Source organism: Oreochromis niloticus, linkage group LG13 (genome assembly GCF_001858045.2).
Source record: "Oreochromis niloticus isolate F11D_XX linkage group LG13, O_niloticus_UMD_NMBU, whole genome shotgun sequence".
In the NCBI taxonomy this organism is placed as follows: Eukaryota; Metazoa; Chordata; class Actinopteri; order Cichliformes; family Cichlidae; genus Oreochromis; species Oreochromis niloticus.
In genome coordinates this window covers 6966104-6986234 of record NC_031978.2, presented here as the reverse complement: position 1 = coordinate 6986234, position 20131 = coordinate 6966104, and the positions used below count along the sequence as shown (strand labels likewise).

The 20131-nt window shown below is 38.2% G+C and overlaps 1 protein-coding gene across 1 annotated transcript in view; it reads right to left on the bottom strand.

Moving 5' to 3' along the window:
* The window catches only part of cdh5 (cadherin 5), a 34856-nt gene extending 19506 nt beyond the window's left edge, over nt 1-15350 (bottom strand). The window contains exons 1-6 of the mRNA XM_003438241.5: nt 14353-15350; nt 4469-4702; nt 3940-4219; nt 3093-3212; nt 2744-2911; nt 2406-2587 (exon numbers count right to left, since the gene is read on the bottom strand). Of these exons, the coding sequence (XP_003438289.2) occupies nt 2406-2587; nt 2744-2911; nt 3093-3212; nt 3940-4219; nt 4469-4702 (984 nt within the window). The 5' untranslated portion in view covers nt 14353-15350. The remainder of the gene's footprint in view (nt 1-2405; nt 2588-2743; nt 2912-3092; nt 3213-3939; nt 4220-4468; nt 4703-14352) is intronic.
* Between the last annotated feature and the right edge of the window lie 4781 nt (nt 15351-20131).

Here is a 20131-nt window from a genome sequence, read left to right as displayed (position 1 = left end):
TCCTTGTATGTCTTTCCTTGTAACTGGGGACACACTGCATTTGCACCTTAGTGTTTTTTGGGGTTGGTTTTTTTTTTTTTTTTGCACAAATGTGTCTTGTACACCTGCATCAGTCCACCAAGGACAACTCATGATTTCAGGTGTAAAAAGGCTGTAAATGTCACAAATCAGTCTATGCAACTTGTGTAGCTCACTTTCCTCAATTTTTAAAAGGTTCTATATTTTTGGGGGCAAAAACAACTTATAGTTGCAAAGTTTTATGGAAAGATTTTTACTTTGGCAAATATAAGAAAGCTTACTGTCATATTCACATTGGCGCTATAATTTATTTCCTATGTATTAGAAATACACAGATATTCTTATTTTTTCTGGCAGACTCTTTTATCAGTGAATGGGACACTACAGGTAGAGAGGAATATTCTGCTAACTGGATTATTCATGGTAACAAGGATACTCAGTCCCAAGGTATCAAAGGCATTTGTAAACAGCTTAACAAGAATAAGACCTTAACCACAGTGTGGCCGACAGCTGGCTTATTCTGTATGTGTAAACACAGCCGTTGAGAAAGATGAGAAGGGCTCGAGAGCTGAGGGGAAGATTGAGGTACGATTTGATTCCAGGCCAGCATGGGTGCAAGCTATTACAGAGCTCATTTCATTAGAATACATTTCCAGCTCTCTGATGTCCTAAATACTTTATCTGAAGAGCACAACCCAGTGAAGTCAACCTGCTAGAAATCCCGCAAGCATAAATATCTTTTGAAACCAGAAGGAGGCCAGGTTTCAAGTCAGTCTTAAACACGTCACACCTTATATATCCTGCAGAAAAAAATCTGAAATTTGACATTGCACCTTTTAATGTTATATATAATTAGTGGCCATGCGGTGGCAGAGTATGCAGGAAGGCTTCAGAAACCACTTTGAAAATGTCAGTACATTAGTATTTTGAATTTGTGGAAATCTTGTCACCATGCTGTGGCTATGATCCTCATTGGTAATGGTAGACTGCAAATCTATTTTTGTGCTAAAGCTGTTTGGGCATGAGGTCCCATCAAATTGGATGCTGTAAAAAGTGTGAGGATACAACACTTCCCAAAACACTCTGATTTACTTGTGTGTATAGATATATATATACATATATAAAAATACAAGTGACTTGCCCTTTATGTATTTTGGGATATGCATCCATTTCCTGGTGCTGCATGGAAAGACTAAGCCAGTTTACATAGCACATTAAAACTAAATTATTGATTTGATTACGTAATATTTATGCGCAACGTGTGTTTATGAGGAAAATGAACACATTAATAGGATTTTTTTTTTAAAAACAGATTGCGAAACAGATATATAGTATCTGATAACAGATGGTGCATGAGTAGTACTATGGCCATCAGACTGATAAATCTGCTTTTACAAAAGTAATAATATTTCACTAATTTCACAGTTTGTTTGTTTTTTTGTTTGAAATACAGAAAGAAAACCCACATAAAATAATTATGATATAATTTACTACAATCCCTTGATTGGCAGCAATGGGTCAAGCTGCTAACTAAGTTTATAAGCCTGGTACTGATTAAAATTGATGATGTATAATAAAAATGATAAAGGCAATCATTCAGGGAAAACGATAACCAGGTTGCTGCCACTCCTTGTGGTAGCATGAATGATGACATAATAATAATAATAATGCATTGGATTTATATAGCGCTTTTCAAGGCACCCAAAGCGCTTTACAATGACATTATTCATTCACGCTCACATTCACACACTGGTGGAGGCAAGCTACGGTTGTAGCCACAGCTGCCCTGGGGCAGACTGACATTGCACCTTTATCATATTTTGACCAACAACCAAACAACTGTTGCAGAATAAAATGTTTGAATCAAGTCAAATAGCACAGTCAAGGTTTGGGTTTTTTATGCTTCAAAATAATTCAAATGAATCCAATGAAATCATCATGTCTTTTAAAACCATAAAATACAGAAGAGCTTGAGCAGATCTGATATAGCTGTTATTTATGTTGTTGTTATTACAAATTATACAAAAATATGGGACAGCCATGGCAGTTCAGGAATGTTAGATTGAAATACAATGGAGAATTATATGTCAAATATGGCTGCCCCACATTCCTCTTATAAGCCAAACCAGGAAATGAACCAGCAGAACTTTTGCACAGGTTAAGCTGGGTAGTGACAAACATAGCTATATGCATTAATTGTAGTAAAAATGCTGATAAACATACTTGTAATTCCATCAGTTAGCCATATCCATAATATATACTATATAATACTAGCATGGATTTTATTAACATAAGATTATATGTGATTGATGGGGAAAAAAACAAAACTTATTTTGTTATGGTTATGTTATGGCTCTCTTTCTACCATTTACACATAAGTCTCTTACCTCTTTGAGCATGAGGTTTCCATCCTTGTTTTGGTTGGGTTCAATATTGAATATGTTGCTATTAAGATTTTGAATGGTAAATATGGGCTCCTTGTTCTGAATCTCATCTTTATCCACCAATTCCAGAATCCCGATCGTCTCATCCACCTTGTGGTTTTCTGGAACGTTCAGATCATATTTCGCTGTGGATGGAAAACACACACTAATTAAGACTGAATATTTCTGTTGATTCTGTACAATTTGATAATGTAATGGTTCTAAAACCTGACTGATGATAATCTGTTCTTTTTAAGGATCTCTTTATCATTACTGTAAATGCTCATAAAACTGTTCCTTACTTCTGGTAAAAGAAGCAATGTTGTCATTGATGTCAGTTATCTTAATAGTGACTGAGGTGGTGGCTGTGCTGCCAGAGGCCATTCCTCTCATGTCCTGAGCTTTAACCACCACCACATACTCCTCCCTGGTTTCCCGGTCCAAAGTGTCTATCTTGCAGCTGATCACACCTGCAGAGGGACAGAGAAAGAGCGAGACATTCAGAGAGGGTGTTATCTTTCAGGTCAGCTCTGACTCATATTCCAGTAAAAATAGCTTGAAACCCTAAAGTGACCCTAAATTAATTTGCCAGGATGAAAAAAGGCCGCTACAGAATAGCAATCATGGTGAGTACCACTGGAGTCAGCCTACCTGTGGTGCTGTCGATTTCAAAGGCTGAAATGTCTCCATGGGTCAAAGAGTACCTGAGTTCTGCATTAGCAGTGGTGGGGTCATCTGCATCAGTAGCTTTCACCTCAACCACTGTTTTTCCTGGAACAAGGAAATAATATACATGTATGATAGAAATCATCACAGTAAATAGCTGATCATGTTAAAGTGTATGTGTTTTGCAGATGTCAAATGGTTAATGCTTCATGATTAAGTGCCAACACTGTAATTAAAGTCACCGACTTGTGTTTTTCACAGCGAGATGTACTAATGATTGTGACAGGTGTGAGCATAATGTTTCGTTTTTCTTAGGATTTTCACACTTCAGTTTATTTTGAATCTGTCTTTTTACCCCTGTTTAGCAGATGCCACGTGCATACTTAAAATAAATAAAGTTTTTTTTCCTTTAGCAACTCTGAAAATTATGCTTCTGTGCCTTTTCTTTCTGAGTTTAGGTTCCTTGCATTACATTAACAACTACTTGAGAGTGTGATGCTTCATTATACTTCAGCTGGAAGTCTACATTGTAGATTATAACCGAAAACCCCTATTAACCCTACACCACAACCTTCCTTGCCATTCAGCCGTTGTAGACTGCGCTGACCTCATGTGTGGTTACAATTCTCAGGAGGTGCACATGGAAGGCTACAATCTAGGGTTAAGAGGGGTTTCCAGTTACATCGTAGGTTACAACGTAGATTTCCACTGCACAGTTAAGGCACAGGCAGTACAGATAAACATAAATGCATGAACATCTTTTCTAACCTGAAATAAGCTGCTGGCAATTCTTTATAGAAAATAAAAATAAAAAATCTGTGATAATACTTACCTATTCTAGACCTCTCCTCAATGGATCCATTGTATGATTGAGTGAAAACAGGGGTGTTGTCATTGATATCTGTCACCTGGACAACAAATTCTCCAGGGTTTTCTATTCGGTTGCCAGACACATCAAACATCATAGCAGTCAAATGGTAAGCATTCTTCTGTTCTCTGTCCAGAGATTTGGTGACAAACAGGTCTCCTTTATCATCCACGATGAAGATGTCGTTTGCTCCTTCACCAGCTATTTTAAAATGCCCACCTGTCACACTCTTGTCTGACTTGAGCTGAGAAAGAAAGAAAATAGAAAATAAACAACCTTTTAATAAATTACTGCAAATAAACTATTCTGAAAAAAAATATTCAGATATGCATGAAAGAGATTCTCTGCAACAAATAATGCCCTAGATTCACTTTGCATGTTATAGCTCCAACCTGAGGGGGCGTGGCAAAATACCAAAATGCTTTCTCATAGACAGCCATGGCAAGGAGAATGCTGTTTTAACTCTGAGGTGAAAATACTAATATTAATATACCCGTCCTATCTTGAACGGAGTCACAACAGGTTTCTCCTCTTCTACATAGAGAGAGTTCCAGATCCAGTCTCTTTTTTGCCTGAACAGCACGGGATGGGATTCCTTCTTGACAATGTCAGCTGGGCCGAGATTCTCTCTTTCTACCCCAGGAAGTCCAGAGTCCTGAGCAGTGATGATAGTCAAGGCCATAGTGGCCAGAAGTCCTGTGGTCCACAGCTGGAGCCAAGCCATCATCTGGACAGAAGAGGATAGGATCAAGAAGAGAGAGGAATGAGAGGAAGAGAGGGGTAAAAGAAAAAAGATGAAAGAAGGAAGAGGCAAGACAGGAGTAAAGGATGCAGAAAGGAACATTGGGGGAGTAGAAATGAGAGAGGAGAGAGGGACCAGAAAGGAACAGAGAGAGGATCACATTAAAACCACTTATCAGCTACGGACAGACCCCTTCACTGTGCACGGGTAAGACTTAGAGTGAAGGCCAAGGACTCTCTGTCCTCCCCTTACAGTCAGCTGCTGAGCTCGAGGTCTAGCTATCATTTAGGACCAGGGCTCTTAAAGCTTTTCATCCTGGGACCCCAATGAAACATTTAGCCCCTCATCATGGGACCTGGAATGAAAGCACATCACCGCTGTGGTCATATGGGGATCTATTAAACATAGGCCTGTGACCTATTTTAGGTCTTGACCCACTGGTGTAGTGCGAGAGAGCGACATAGACAGAGAAAGAGAGACTGACAGAGACGAAGAGGGGAGATGACGCTACAACCACTTACGATGTCTGTCTTAATCAGCCATTAGAAAGGCCACTTTCCATAAAGGGACTTTTTGACATTTGGATTTCTGGATTTTCTTTGTTCTTTTTCAATGTAGTACAACACATTTTGGGGGGAATGTGGGTCAGTTCTTGGTGCAACTGGGAAGAAAGGTAGCTCGGGTTTTGTATTCAAAGTTGTATTCATAATTCCGGCAACTCCTCCAACAGTTGTAGAGACATAATACTCAAAGCCAAAAAGTTAGCCAACATCATTATTATTCATCAAAAATGTTTGTACAAAGCAACTATAATTAATATATATGAGATTTTGCATTGCAATTCATTCTGATGCATGAAAGTTAATCATGCTGCTAGTGTGGTTAAAAATATAAAAAGAATGGGATTAAAGACATTTATAATACACTGCATGGAAAAGACTGACGTAACCTTCAGATCTGAAGAGTTATACTAATGCAGAAAAGCCTTAAACCTGCATTATTTCTCATTGCCAGCAGGGGCAAGTGCTCTGGTTGTGAAAAGACAATTCTATAGAAGTCAACAAGAAAACACTCTCACTTGACTTCAGTAGGCATTATCCTGATGTCTTTATGGTCCCAATTGTTTCGCATCTTCTTTATTACAGAATGGCATTAATATTTAAATGATGGTCCCTTTCAAAGTTAGATAAGCGAAAAAGCAGGATATGAAGTAGGGACTGGCTACCTTGTAACTGACAAGTCACTACACTATGAGAGTGCAAACCCTCGCTCATCGCTTCTGATTTCAGTCGAGCGATATTACCAGTATTAACTGATATTGACCATTTTACATGCCTCAGGTTTTTTCCAACACTTGTAAGTCTTACTAACTGTTTCCTCACATTTCTCACCACTTCACTCATAGGTTGCATCATAAACCATTGATGTGGTGTGTACTGTAACACATGCAAGCGATTCGCATTTACCTTGACCCAAGCTATCTAATCATGAACAACAGCAATCATTGGAATCATTTATATTAAATTCAAAATTGCTTCCATTTATCGTAAAAACTTGGGTCTAACTGGCACCTCGTTTGATTTATGGCTTTTGACTGATTACAAGTTGGAAGGCGTTTCAGTGCGTTGCATCACTTCTTCCTCCCTGCAAGGCATTTAACACCATTTAACCAAAATGAAAGTGTATGTGGTACACAAACACCAGCAGTGCAGCAAATCTTCACTTTTGTTGCCAGTCTTTCTTATACTGTCTCACCCTCTCTGTCTGTGTTTGTCTTCCCCATCGTTCTTGTCTCCCCCCACTGGGCCCTATCTAATAAAGCAGAAATGCCAGGGAAATAATCTTCAAAACACTTTAGTCTATATGCACTCTGTACTTCAGCAGATATTTCAGCACAGCCCCGCGCCATCCCAGCAGAGATTAGTGCATCTTATTGTCTTCCAGCCATTAGCAGCAGGGAGGAAGAAAGCGAGATTATGATGAAGGGATTATACTGGCACAAAGTCTCCTCACTCTAATGGTCTAATCTCATATTCTGTTGACCTCCCATGACCTCTTCACACGGCTCCCTGCAAATCAGCTCAGACAAAGACTTAGTAGTGTTTTTTGGCCTTTAGTTGACTTCCCTTTGTTTGGGTTTTATTTTTTCTCTTGTGCTTTCTTTCTTTAGTTTCCTTTCAGGACTAAATTAATTAAACAGAAGTGCATTGTGTTCTATTGCAGTCTAACAGAGACTTGAATGAACATCTGAGCACCATGTTCATAAAAGTGCATTTGTGCAGCGCTAATAAATATTTGTTTTTCCTGGCTGTGGATCCCCATACGTCTGTCCCCATGGGCAGGTAATAAACACAGTGTGATCAAAACTAAATTAAAAGTTAATACCACTGAGAAATAATGTTGCTTCTAAATACTTTAATTTCACTTGCTATTAACCTTCTTTTGCTTTATGATTTTTGTTACCTTTAAGTAGCTTCAGCATCTGTTTTCCATAACACTGTTATTCCATCTTCTAAGTAAATATTTTTTATTACTTTTACTATTACTTTAAAGCCGTAATCCAGGTATTTGGTGATTTGACTTGATAAAAAGACCATTTGTGTCACTTACATTTTAATGTGCCTGTGAGGGCAGTTGATGATAATCACCCGCAAAGGCTTAAAGTTAGAAAAACTGATGGATGGGTAAATGTGACATCAGAGAGTGCAAGGGAGAGTGTGAGATAGAGGCAAAGATCCGCTGGTGTGACCCCTGTCAGGATCAGCCCCCAAAAATGAGGAAGACTTTGATCTTCGGGTTCAGGCAGCTGTGGCAAGTAGCTGTCTGTTAGGCATCACCTTTCCTAATTTGAATTACTGAAGAGTTCATTTTTTGTTTGCAGACAAGTCAGCATCTTCCATGCAAATTATGGGAAACCATGGCAATGACAAGAATGGCAAAGACGCCAAGGAGGTCTCTATGAAGCACCTTAAACCTCTTTGAGACCAATTTTATTGCTAGCGACAGCCAAAAGCTTCCAACTTCCACTTGCCAAATGGTCACAGAAAGCAGTCCTTTGGTCTCTAGACCTGCGTGAATGGAGCTTTAGCGACTGATTTAAAAGCAAATGCCAGCAATCTCCAGTATCCACTTTCAGTCAGTCAGGTCTAGACACTGGGTGCTTCAGGTTTCTAGACCTGTGGTAACTGAAAATGAATTTTGCACTAATTAGTAAGTATGTGTGTGTTTGTCTGTGGAATGCAGCCCTACAGTCTATTACTGTAGCTTGCCAACCAAGCTTGTTAGCTGATAACAGCAACCCATTCCAAGTATGATCACTTCTGGCTCCAACATGACAAATATGCCAGTCTTGAGGTTTTGAAACATCAGTTTGGGCCGCAAACCAATGAATGATGCACGGCTGCTACAGCTGTCTCTTATGTAGAGTTGACAAGAAAAAAATGTAAATGATGATCATGAGGAGAAGAGTCTGAAACTATTAAATATGGCCCCTTTTTATTTTCATGCAATATATTACATCTCAAAGTTTATCTTAATTATATTTCAAGGGGTGGGTGTGATGTCACAATGCCGATCTGTGAATGGATCACAAGGTGATTTATTTCCCATTCATTCTGCTCCTCATTCATTTCAAGGATTTGAGGAAGGAAGGGTCCATTAAAGGAGAATTAGCTTTCTCCTTTAACTTGTTTTAAAAAGTTAAAACATGAAATTTCACATGATGAATCATATGAAGAGCTGAGTTGTGGGAATTCAGATGTTTTTAATAGTGTTTTTCTTTCCTTTCTTCTATTTTGACCTCAGCACGTTTTAGCTAATCTGTCTTTCTGCTTTCAAATTTTGTCCATTTCTGATCCATTTATTTTTTTTCCTCTGAAAAACTGAAAAAAATAATAATAATATGCATTTGGTCCCTTCAAACGTTTACATCTTCAGTAAATCATATATTAACAGTGAGCCGTTTCTAATTGTACATTTCTAATCACTGTACTTAGTTTAGTTTGTCAGCTTCTGACAAACTAAACTAAGTACAGTGAACAAAGAAAGCATTCACACCTTCTGTTATCTTTAAAACAAAAAACTGTACTCACTAAACTTGCCTTACCTACAATTTGAAGAAGAATGTTAGCCAATACTAAAGCTAAAATAAATACAATTAAATTAAAACAAAATAAAATAACGTTAAAAAAATTTTATTTGAGAGTTAATCAAACTCATTAAATCTGCCTAAATTTCACAAACACCATAACTGAAGCAATTTAACATATAAAACGTATGCAGGAAAACGTCTTAGGTGACCAAATCTGTGATTTGTTCCATAACTGCTTAAGAGGACTGCCACTCATTCAATGTATTTTGATGGCAAATTGAGCTACTTAACTATTAGAATATTTACTTAAACATTTACTTAAACTTTATTCATGTTATTCCTGAGCAATAGAGTTGAAATACGCACTAAAAAAATGTAAAGAATTGCTTAACCTTAGTCTCAGCAGCAGCAGGGGGAGTTTTTAAACTGACAACTCAAACATTAATGGAATTGTGAAGGGTAAATCCCCACCTTAGTTCATAATTTAGTGAGTACTTAAAAGTAAAAGACTGAATCAGGCATTATTTTGATTCCTGTGATTCAACACCTACTTGTTCATTTTGTAAGTTGTATGTTTAGCCAATATAAACTAATATACCACAAATATAAAGGAGTTTTATAATTAATTACAAATAACTATTAATCAAGATTACCTTTATAACATTTCCACCTTAGAATGTCAAGCAGCAGTTAAAATGTTGCCCCTTTATTTTATTTATTTATTTATTTATTTCTTACTTAAGTGTCTCCACAGTGTAATAATTTACACATTTGCCAAACAAGTGAATGATCCCCAATTCAGTTGTGGAAGGAAACACAATTGCCCCGGGGATTGTGTCAGGAAGGGCAGTTTGCATAAAAATCTCCCAGATCAAATGTGTGGAGCTTCAAACTGTGGCAGCTAAAAGTAGCTTCAGATGAATAACAATAATTGTTTGACAAAGCTGACCTTTAGCTGTGATTGCATACTGAAAAAAGAAAGAAAAAAGACAAATATCTCACCATCACAGCTTACTTTTACACAGAAATGTCACACGTACATTCACAGTTATTTCTGACAGAGAAAAAAATCTGTTGGGGGCATTTTCCCCAAAGGGGCATTTTTTTGACACAGCATTTCCTGTTTCCCTTTATCAGCAAACAGGAAGTGTAAACACAATGCCTTCTGGGAAATGCTGTCGGGTCTGCTAATGTGGAGTCATCATTAGTAAGTGGACACACCCTTCCTGGTATTCATTCCTGCTGCTGACTGTGCGTTTGTCTCAGTTTCAGACTCAAAGTGTCTCACTGTGTTTGACTAACATTTTGTATTTTGTTTCATTCCCTTTTTAGTTTCCCCGTCTCTTTTTGCCCGTTGACGCCTCGCTGTCTCTCTTCCCTCCACGTCTTCTTTCTTTTCTTTTCTCTGACAGTGCTTTCAATACATTTTTCCTCTTAAAAGTCTCCACTTGTGGCTTGTTGTATCTCTCAAGGTGAAAGATGCATGTTGTTTTCATACAGTCTATTTCTGTCCCCGTCTATCATTCCTTCTCCCTTTTCCTTTTCTCACCTTTTTTCTCCCCCTTTCCTTTTTTCCACCCCCATACTCTCTCTGTCTCGCCTTAAAAGCAGATCTAGCACCTTATAAGAACCCGGATAAATAAACACACCAGTGCACCCAGTTTACCCAAGTTCGCCCCCTTTTTTATAGTTTAACTCAAGTTTTTTAATTCTTTGAATTTAAAATGTAAAAGCAGGCATGTAGATTGATGTATGAAAAGTTACAGGAGTTTTCGGTTTAGGTGTTTGTTTGTTTGTTTTTTAAAATACTTGACAGTATATATATAAGCTTATATAATAATCACTTTGTAAACTGCAAGTGTCAGGCACACAAATCTCACTTGAGGATTATACAAAGTTATTTACGGCATCATTTATCAAAGGCATCTTTCGGAGCTATGAAGAATAAATAACATTCAGGAATATCTGTAATTACATCTGTACATTGTCCGCAGGCAAGAGAGTGTGTGTGAGTGTGACAGAGGAGCAGAAACAGACAGACTCGGAGATACAGTTGTCATTCTCCGGGATGTTTTGTGACTGGCAGACAGGTCTGACCTAGTTTTTCAGTCTACCAAAGGCTAAAGCACAGAAGCGAGTCAACAAGACTTCATAATCCTAGCGGTCGCTGAAGGGTATTTGAAGTTCATGTTGAAGTCCTGTTGTCGCTTCTGTGTTTTTGAAGACAGAAATATAATTTGATTTAATCCTCACTTACTATGGCAGGACAAGAAATCTGTCTTTCCTTTAGTCTGTCATTCAGCATAACTTGACGCTTGGTGGATTTGAGTCAATTACTTTTTCTCACAAAGAAATTCAGTCAGATTTGGATTTGCAAGAAGTTAATTACACTTACCGAGTTTTTTCTACTTTTTCCTATCTTTGTTTTTGAATTATCTTAAATCTTTTAATTAAGGGTTACACGGTGATAGGATGGCTACCCGACTCAAAATACCATCTCTAATGGGCAGGAAATTTGAAGAATCCTAACCTAACAACTCATAACTAAATAATTAAAACATTTAAAATTACTAAAATAAAAATGTGTCCATTCAAGTTTAACTTAGCCTAGTTCCAACGCTCTAAAATCACATTGTTTTTTTAGTTGTTAAAACCAGCCTGGTCTTGAGAAGTGGCATCTGTCCCTCCAGTATTAAACTGACCAACTAAGATCCTTGATGATGATGATTCCTTTCAGAGTCTTTTTGCCATACATCATAAATATCTATAGATGAAATTATAACTAATTTATGATTTCAATAGGAATAACTTGAGCATATAAAATCAATATTCAGTAACATCTGCCCAATGCTTGTATTGAAGCAAAAGTTCTCAAGAACAAATCACCACATAGACATCATATCTTTGCTGTGGATAATCATCATCTGTACCTTTAATTAAAATAAAACTAATAGATTACCATGTAAATGCCACTTTCATGATCCCGCTTTTGCACACAAGCCACCAGTGAAATGTTTTAAAGTTATCAGTTGGTTGATTTAACATGAAGGTTGTCGTAAAATGAAGCAGGTTTAGTATGAGATTTGCTTGGACTCAACATAACGACCAAATTGTTGATTCTTTTGAACAAATTCTCATAGCTAAGAGCTGACTAAAAGCAAAGCAGAGCTGGAGACATTTTAAAGAATTCTATCTCACTTTATTGTTATTATTGACCACATTTAAATTCATGTCTTTATCTGTTCTGTCTTCCCCAAGTTTGCATATTTTAATCATATTTTGTACATAAATAACAAATTATACATGCAAAGGGGCACCAGTTTCGTTTTAATGAACACATCAGCATCAGTCTTTAGGTTGTGTTACACAAATATCAGTGTTTGGCACCATTTAGCTTTTTTAGCAGTTTTTGCCACCTTAAAATCAGGAGTTTGTTTATTTGTGGGAACTATGAACGCAGAGTGAGTTCACAGTCTCAGATCTGTGATCTTCGCCTATTGAATAGTGTAGTGTGTGTTGTAGAGATTAAAACAGGTTTAATCACAGAGCAGCTTCTAACAATCTGTCTGCCAGAAAGTCACACCAGGAGTCACTCACACACACACACACACACGCACACACGCACACACACAAACACAGCGTCCTCACTGACACAGTCACTGGGTCACATCAGACAAATCCCATTTCCATACAGTGAATTGGTTATGACTGATGTTGGCCAGCTTATAAGCGATGGTGATAACAAACAGTCATTTGAAAGTAATTTAAAGCCTGAAGTCTTATCCTCATTGGTTTGGACTCAGCTGTCAGCCCCTCTGCTGAAGGCAAATTTTGCAACTACAGCACTTCACAGTAGATAAACAAAATAAGTGAGTCTAAATACTGGACTTACGAGTTCCTGTTCATATTAAACATAATTTAAATGATCAAAAACATCGTGAGCAATATTTATAATCTAATTTTTTCTCAAAAATCGAGCTCCATCTCTAGTAAATACTCCATAACTCTAAGTGGTGCTGACTGAATGTAAAAACAATAAATATATAAATGCTGATTTGCCAGATCAGGTCAGTTTGCTGCACTGGAAAGCTTTTAATTCCCCACAGTGGGCAGACTAGTGTGGGAGCTGGAGACCAGTCGGATTATTCCTCATTTTTATTCTTAATTTTATTAACGGCATTTTCCTATTAATCGGTTTCTCAGGCAATCGCAAAAAAGAAACAAAAAAGATTTCAAAAATCTGAAGTAATAAATGACATTATGCAGATATATAATGGAATAAGGTATACTGTCTAAAACAGAGAATACAGGTCAGTCCCTTTAAGTAAAACCTTAACTGGGTCTTTCAGTAGTAATCAGTAACTTCAGCTGAGCTAACATCGCCACAGCTGGACAGCTTGTCAACCACACTGACATATCTGAATGAATGAATGAATGGCTCTAATCATGAATCTTGTGTAATGTGTGTGTGTGTGTGTGTGGGAGGGTGAAGTCTCCCAGATGGCACCCAAAGGATTTCTCTCTCCAGGAATTAGACCACTGGGTTTAGTTGCATCAACGGCTTTCAATGTAACAAACAAATCAAATCACTTCTATCACTTTGAGCCATAGATCCAGAGTACTACAAAACAACTGTTCCCATATATACAGGGTATATATGCAGGTACACAGAAACACTTTGCTGTAGTTGCCTGTGGCTATCACTACACAGACACACTCTGAATAACCTAATAGAAATTGAAATTTTACTGTAAGGTGTTATTTTCTCTGTCCTTTCATGTACAGTTTGGCTTGAAAGGTTGATAAGAGGGAGCCTAAACTCACTATAACGCAAGGAAATCTTCTGCTCACAAACTGACACCACTCAACTGACAAGAGCTACGCTACTTTTTAATATTAGATGTGCGTCATACTTTGTTTCATCAATATTTAATCGCAAATGAACTTGACGTCAGCTTGACAGTTACGTTTTTTTTCATTGTTTAACTCCTCAAAATTGATTAACTGAAGACCTCCCGGTGAACTGAGATTGGTTTTAATTTTTTCCTGCTGTGTCTCCGGATCATCCTATATTGTTTTAATGGTTGTAACCTCCTGTCTCCAGGAATGACAGTCCAGCCTCAGGGGGGGAGAACAGCACTCAATTACAGCATTCAAATCTACACAGAGCTGTCCGAGATCATTGGCACAGCATATGTGAACAGTGACGGGGGCTGACAGCATGTCCTTAAAAGGGGTTATAACCATCATTTTCAGTTATTTCTGTACCCTCTTGGAGACAGTTTTACCAGTATTCATGAGCATTTCACCCTGGAGTGAATGGGAAAGTAGCCTGTAGCGTTTTAAAGGGATCTGGGTTACATTTTCTGGGTACGCTGCAGTGCACTGCTTTTCAATCAGAAAGAACTGCTTCACACTTTCCATTTGCTGAACATGAAAGCACACCCTTCACCAACTCACATTCTCATTATTCAGGTACAGACACACACATATGTAACACACATGCACAGTATTTTTCTTTCCAAGACATAAAAAGAGAACTTACCAGTCAAACTGAAGTCGAAGCCGGGCAGAAGTGCTGTTCAGATCTTTGTCGAGGTATAAAATGAAGCCCAAATCCTTCAAGGTGTTCACTTGCTCAGACTGGAGTTATGCTTTATTAATCTCGCAGGTTGTGGTAGAAATCAGTGGTTGGTGGGTGGTCATGAGCTCAACAGAGGCAAAAACCACCTACTGATACGACTACTTCTTTTCCTCTCTCGTACTCCTTTTTTCCCCCCTGATGTAGAATGAGAGCAGCAGGTGTACAAGCAGGGATTTCTCTCTTTGTTAGATTTTTACTAGGCTTTTGTACAAATCCCTTCCTGGACTGCCAGAGAGATAAGAAAGTCTGTGATGATGAAAAATGGGTTGATGCCTCTTAAGTTGTATCCCAGAGATGGATTTCCAAAGAAAAACTGAGAATCAAATATCAGAAAAACCCACTCATCAGATAATTATCAGTTTTTACTCAAGTGGGTATTGCAGTTGTCTCTTAGTTAGTAAGATTATTATCAAATAAGTAAAAACTCAGCTACTCCAACAGTGGAGTTTTTACCCCAAAATGTCTTTGTCACCCTCTTTCTCTTCTCAGGTTGTCGAGGTTTTTCCGCAGGTGTGAATCCAACAGGTTTCGAGTCTCTCTTGTTCTTTTTTCCTCTCTCCCTTCTGATGTGCTTTTCTCATCCAAGAGCCAAAAATGGTGAACCACAGCTGTCTGACCGCAGTCCTCTCTCACACAGGTCACTGCCCACTTCCTCTTCCTGTTATTCTGGTCAGTGTTGTCCACTGGTGCTCCCAGCTACTGCTCCTTTTCCTGTCCTGGAGGGGAAAACAGAAAGAGATGGAGGTATGGGGAGGTATTGGTGGATTGGTGAAAAGACAGAAAAAAATGGAGAGAGCAAGAGAAGCAGAGAGGGAGTGCATATGTCAAAACAGCTCAAAAACACTAGGAGAGGCAGAGAAAGCAGCCGGCTCATGTTCATGAAGCAGATGGAGTGAGTGTGTGAGATAGGAGAAGGGAGGGAGGGTGATGGAGAGTAAGGTGAGAGAGGCGTTACTTCTCGGTCCTTCTCAGAGAGCGGGAGAGCAACGGGGAGTGGGGGAGAGATTTATTATTCATGTGTGTGAGATAAGGATTAAGTTAAACAGGTTATTGGGGATAATCCTTAGAGATTTCCCCACATGAGGCTAGTAAATATTTCAGAGGGCTGACTTTGTGTGTGTGTGTGTGTGTGAGTGTATCTGACAGAGAGATGTCGTCTAAGCTGGAAAATGAGATGAGAGGGACGCCTTGCCACACGCACGCACACTCACACACTCCTTATCTTACTCCCCCCGTCTCTTCGGGGGTGAGTTGTTCGTCAGTAATTTGGTGAATTGGACAGGAAAGCCGGCTGTGTGTTTTTAAATTGAAACCTCTCCTGTGGCAATAGCAGTCCAGCCTTTCTTTTTCACTCCCATCTCACCCTCCCTCCCTCTCTCCTTCCCTCCCTCTCTCTGTCATCTTTTTCTCATTCTCCCCGCTTGCTCTGTCTCTTGTTTTTTATATTTTATTTTGCAGTTTCAGCTCAGTTCTACATAAAATATTGTCATTTCATCTGGGAGCAGCTTTTCCAGACATCATACATCAACATTTACTTTAAATCTACTTTATGTAGTACTTGTGTATGTACAGTCTCTCTCTTGCTCTCAGTTCTCTGATCTGATTAGTGAGAGCAATACTGTTATTTTTTTCTCTCTAGACACAGTCCAAACTTTAAGACAAAAGGACTGTTTGTCATTGCTTTTCAAATAAGAAACACATGGCCTTCGCAAAAACAATGCAAGCTTCTTCTAATCAGGAACTTCTTTAATTAATGAAGGATTTCTGTGAAGCCTGTGCTGTGTATGTTCTATACATGAGGATTATAGACTTGACAAAACAGACAAATGTCGTGTCTGAGGCCGCACCTCAGAAAGCAGCCCCACCCACAGCGCTAATTTAAGTGTTTTCAATATGCAAACACAATGAAAAAAAAGAATCTGCTAGTTTCTCTGTATTGCTGAGACTGACATCAGCACTGCATGAAGCACAGCAACAGTGCAAAAAACTCCAGGAGAAAAGAAGTGCAGAGGTGTGAGATGGCTAAAATCTGACCAATCAAAATGATAGAAGCACAAATTTCTGGCCATTTAATTTGCAGTGTGAATACTTTATGTGTGCAGTTTTTTCCACTCCATCATTGAAATGGAGGATGAAGTGGTCTTGCACTATTATAGAAACATCATGCTGCCTTTGCATTCGAGAGTCTTGTCTGCTCTGTTCAGTATTCTTGTTCCCCCCTGGTGAACCACCCTTCCTAAGTGTTTTCTTGTTTCTGACCAAGAAGTAACATCTACCTTCAGGGAAAATCTTTCACCCGCTTCACTCCTTCTCTGTCGGAAAATTACTGTGCGTGTGTGTGTGTGTGTGTGTGTGTGTGTGTGTGTGTGTGTGTGTGTGTGTGTGTGAGAGAGAGAGAGATAGACAGTCATTTTAAACAGATAAGAAATAAGAAACTAGTGACTTGAATGGCAGTTGCACACCAGAGGAAACAAAGAAAGCCTGAACGATGGTGTTTGAAAATGTGTCGTTTTTTATTTGTTAGTCCATCATTAGATTTAATGAAAATTAAGATTACATCCTTAACATTATGTGCCACATTTAATGACATTTGCATGCTCACATCATAACCACTGTTAAATCTAAAAAGACACTCTTTAAATCACACATTAATTGAGCTCAGTTTTACAGAGCAGAGGCAGTGATGTATGTGAATAAAGGCAACAAGCGCAGAGTTTTTCCTCATGTTGGCTGTCTGTTTTCTTTCAGTAAACAAGGCGACATGTACAAGACTGATGGTTGTCTCAAGAACAAACAAACAAAATGTCACAAATATGATGGAAACTCTCTTGTTTACACATCTCTTTCCTTCTACCCCTCAGTGTATCTCTGTCATTCTGTCTTTTCAAAAATCCTCATGCTCTTGGCCTACTTTCCTAAATAACACTTTGGCACTAAAAATTGCATCTTCGTTCCACTCATGACATGTAAGGAAACAGGCGATATTCCCCCACTAGTGGTTTGACTGGAAGAAGACCATTGGGGGCTGAACATCAAGGAGCACTGAGAGGGAAGAAAGAGAAGGATGAGCAAGAGAGGAATATGTCTAACATGACAGATGTTTTTTAAATAGTGTCTATGTGCCTAGAGGGTCCACTTTCATCATTAACACATATAATGTTTTTCCTATAAATATAGATCCCTCTTGGAAACACTACCTCAAAGGTGGGTCCAAATGACACAGGACTTTTCCTACTTATCCATTCCAGTATGTTCCCACTGCTCATAATGATTAAAAACAACAATGTTTCTGAAAAAGAAACACGTTCCCTGTTAGGTTCTCAAATATCATTCTTTTAAAGGTTCAGTTGCAGCTGACCTTTGAGCAAATTCAGCTTTTAAAAGTAAAAGTAAGTTGTTATAATTTCAGAGTAAATTATTGGCTTTTTAGTTTGTCCAGTTGACTCCCACAGGCTTCAACAAGGCATTTATTTTAAATGAAGAACCACCAGATTTATTTTGACTTAGTTTTCAATAATAAATGAAAAGTTTGAAAGCCACGCTCGTACTGTAAGGAACCATATGTTTTTTCCCTTCAAATAATTTGTGTTTTTCAAAACTGCCATCAGGGACTTGGAAATTTTGAAATGTTTGTTAATTTATAAGCAGAAGACTTATTTTTCTTTAGGAGAAAAACTGCTCAAAACTGGGCTTGATTTACATCTGTGTAATTTTTGCACGATGAATTCTGCTGCTTCATGACTCTGCGGCTACACCAACCATGTAACATATGCAGACCATTTATGAGACACATGCTACATCATTATGTTACTACCACAATAAGTGAAAGTGGTTACGCCGACATATGCACTGCTAAGATCTGCTCAAATAAACCCGTCTCTTGATTTTATTTTTATCTACACTAGCATTTGGCATTTAGCATTTTGCCAGTATCAGCAGTCACACCTCTCCTTAAATACTCTGCAGTCTCAATCTTTTTATTGTAAGCAAAGCATGCAACTGTGCTGTCATTATTATAGTGAAGGAGTCAGTCAGGAGTAGCACTACATTTAGCACTTTAAGAAAACAGATCTGTCCATCAATACTACTGCAAATCCAGCATTAGTTCTTAATTTAACTTCTGCTGGTTTTGTTGGTTTGGTTCTGCTTGGTTTGGTCCCACTTCAGTATACAGAAGCCATGGGTTTGGGTCTCTGTTGGTTGTTGTGTTTGATCTTAATCTTGATTAATGTCCAGCTTTATTCTTAATACTTTTGGAGTCTAGTTAGTGTGTCTCTGTTGGTTCTTTGTGTTTTCGTTGAGATTTTGGTGGGTTTTCTGTAGCGTCCTGTTTTCGTTTTACTTGCTGACTGTCTTCCCTTTATTGCTTTCAGCAGCTGTTTATTAGTTTCATCTGCATTTCATTTACACTCCTGTGTTAACCCCCCCCATTAGTCTGTGTCTATAATTCCTTTGTTCAGTATTGCGTCATCCATTTAGCTGGGTATCTGCAGCAGTTTGTTCCTGAGCTTGTGATCCTAGTGATTTTTGGATTTCTTGATTCCCTGGACTTTGCCTTTTCTGTTTTCTTGGATTAGAAGATTTTGGACTATGCATTTCTTTGACTTATTAGCAATAAATATTTATTTTTGTACTTCTTCCTCCTGCACCCTGCTCTTGGGTACTCAAAAAAATAACTACATTCGACACAGCTCATCATGACAATAGATTTCTACGTCGAGCGGGCAAGAATGATGAAATCTATTTAAACACTGAAAAGAGAAACAAAAATTAAGTCATTTTGTTTATGAGCAGTTTAGAAGATAAATGCCTGTATTTGTTAAGCTTTCTGTTCCTCAAATCTTTGGCTCATTCTCTAAAAGAGTGCATCTTCTTTTAAATTATAGTTCCCATTTATATTTTCTTTGTTGTTGTTTTGGACAGTTTTCATCTACTCTTGAGACAAGCATCATATTTTATCCTCCTCAACCCTTCATTATAAGAAACAACCATGCTACCATGAATCACAACAAACTCCATTCCCTGCATTGTTATCTATAAGCACCAGGCAGCACATAGTTAGAAAAGCAACAGACTAGAGCATTGTAATCTGACCATCTGCCCATCCAGTATATCAGAATATTACCTAATTATCACATAAAACTAAAATGATCACCTTACCGATTTATGCCTCCAACAGTCAGTTTAACTTCATGCCAGTCTGGAAGACTGTCTAGAAGAGTTTAAAGCAATCTAATAGGTGGGCATCAAATCAGTATCAAATCAAATTTAAGTATAGTGTGAGAACAGTAACGGCATCGAATTAGATTTTTTCCAGAACAATAAGATGCCACAGAGAAGTGGACCTTTTATCATGTGGACATAAACTATCATCACTTCATTATCATTAGACATTTGCATGAAATTTCTTGAGGAAGGAAAAACGTGTCCGTGAGGTCACTTGACATTTGATTACTAAAGTCTATTGATGTTTTCCATATATATGACCAGCAACCACATGAAGTCAACATGTTGTAATCATGGTGAAAATATAGGATCAAGTAAATAAAGCACCAGTCACAGAAACCTAGAGACCAGTCGGTGACCCCTTGGCAACCATCTGTCGCTAGGGAAAAATGTGTATTCTGTAACTAGTCTGCAAAAACGTCCTTTTTTCTGCTTTGGTCACAAGCAAATTGTT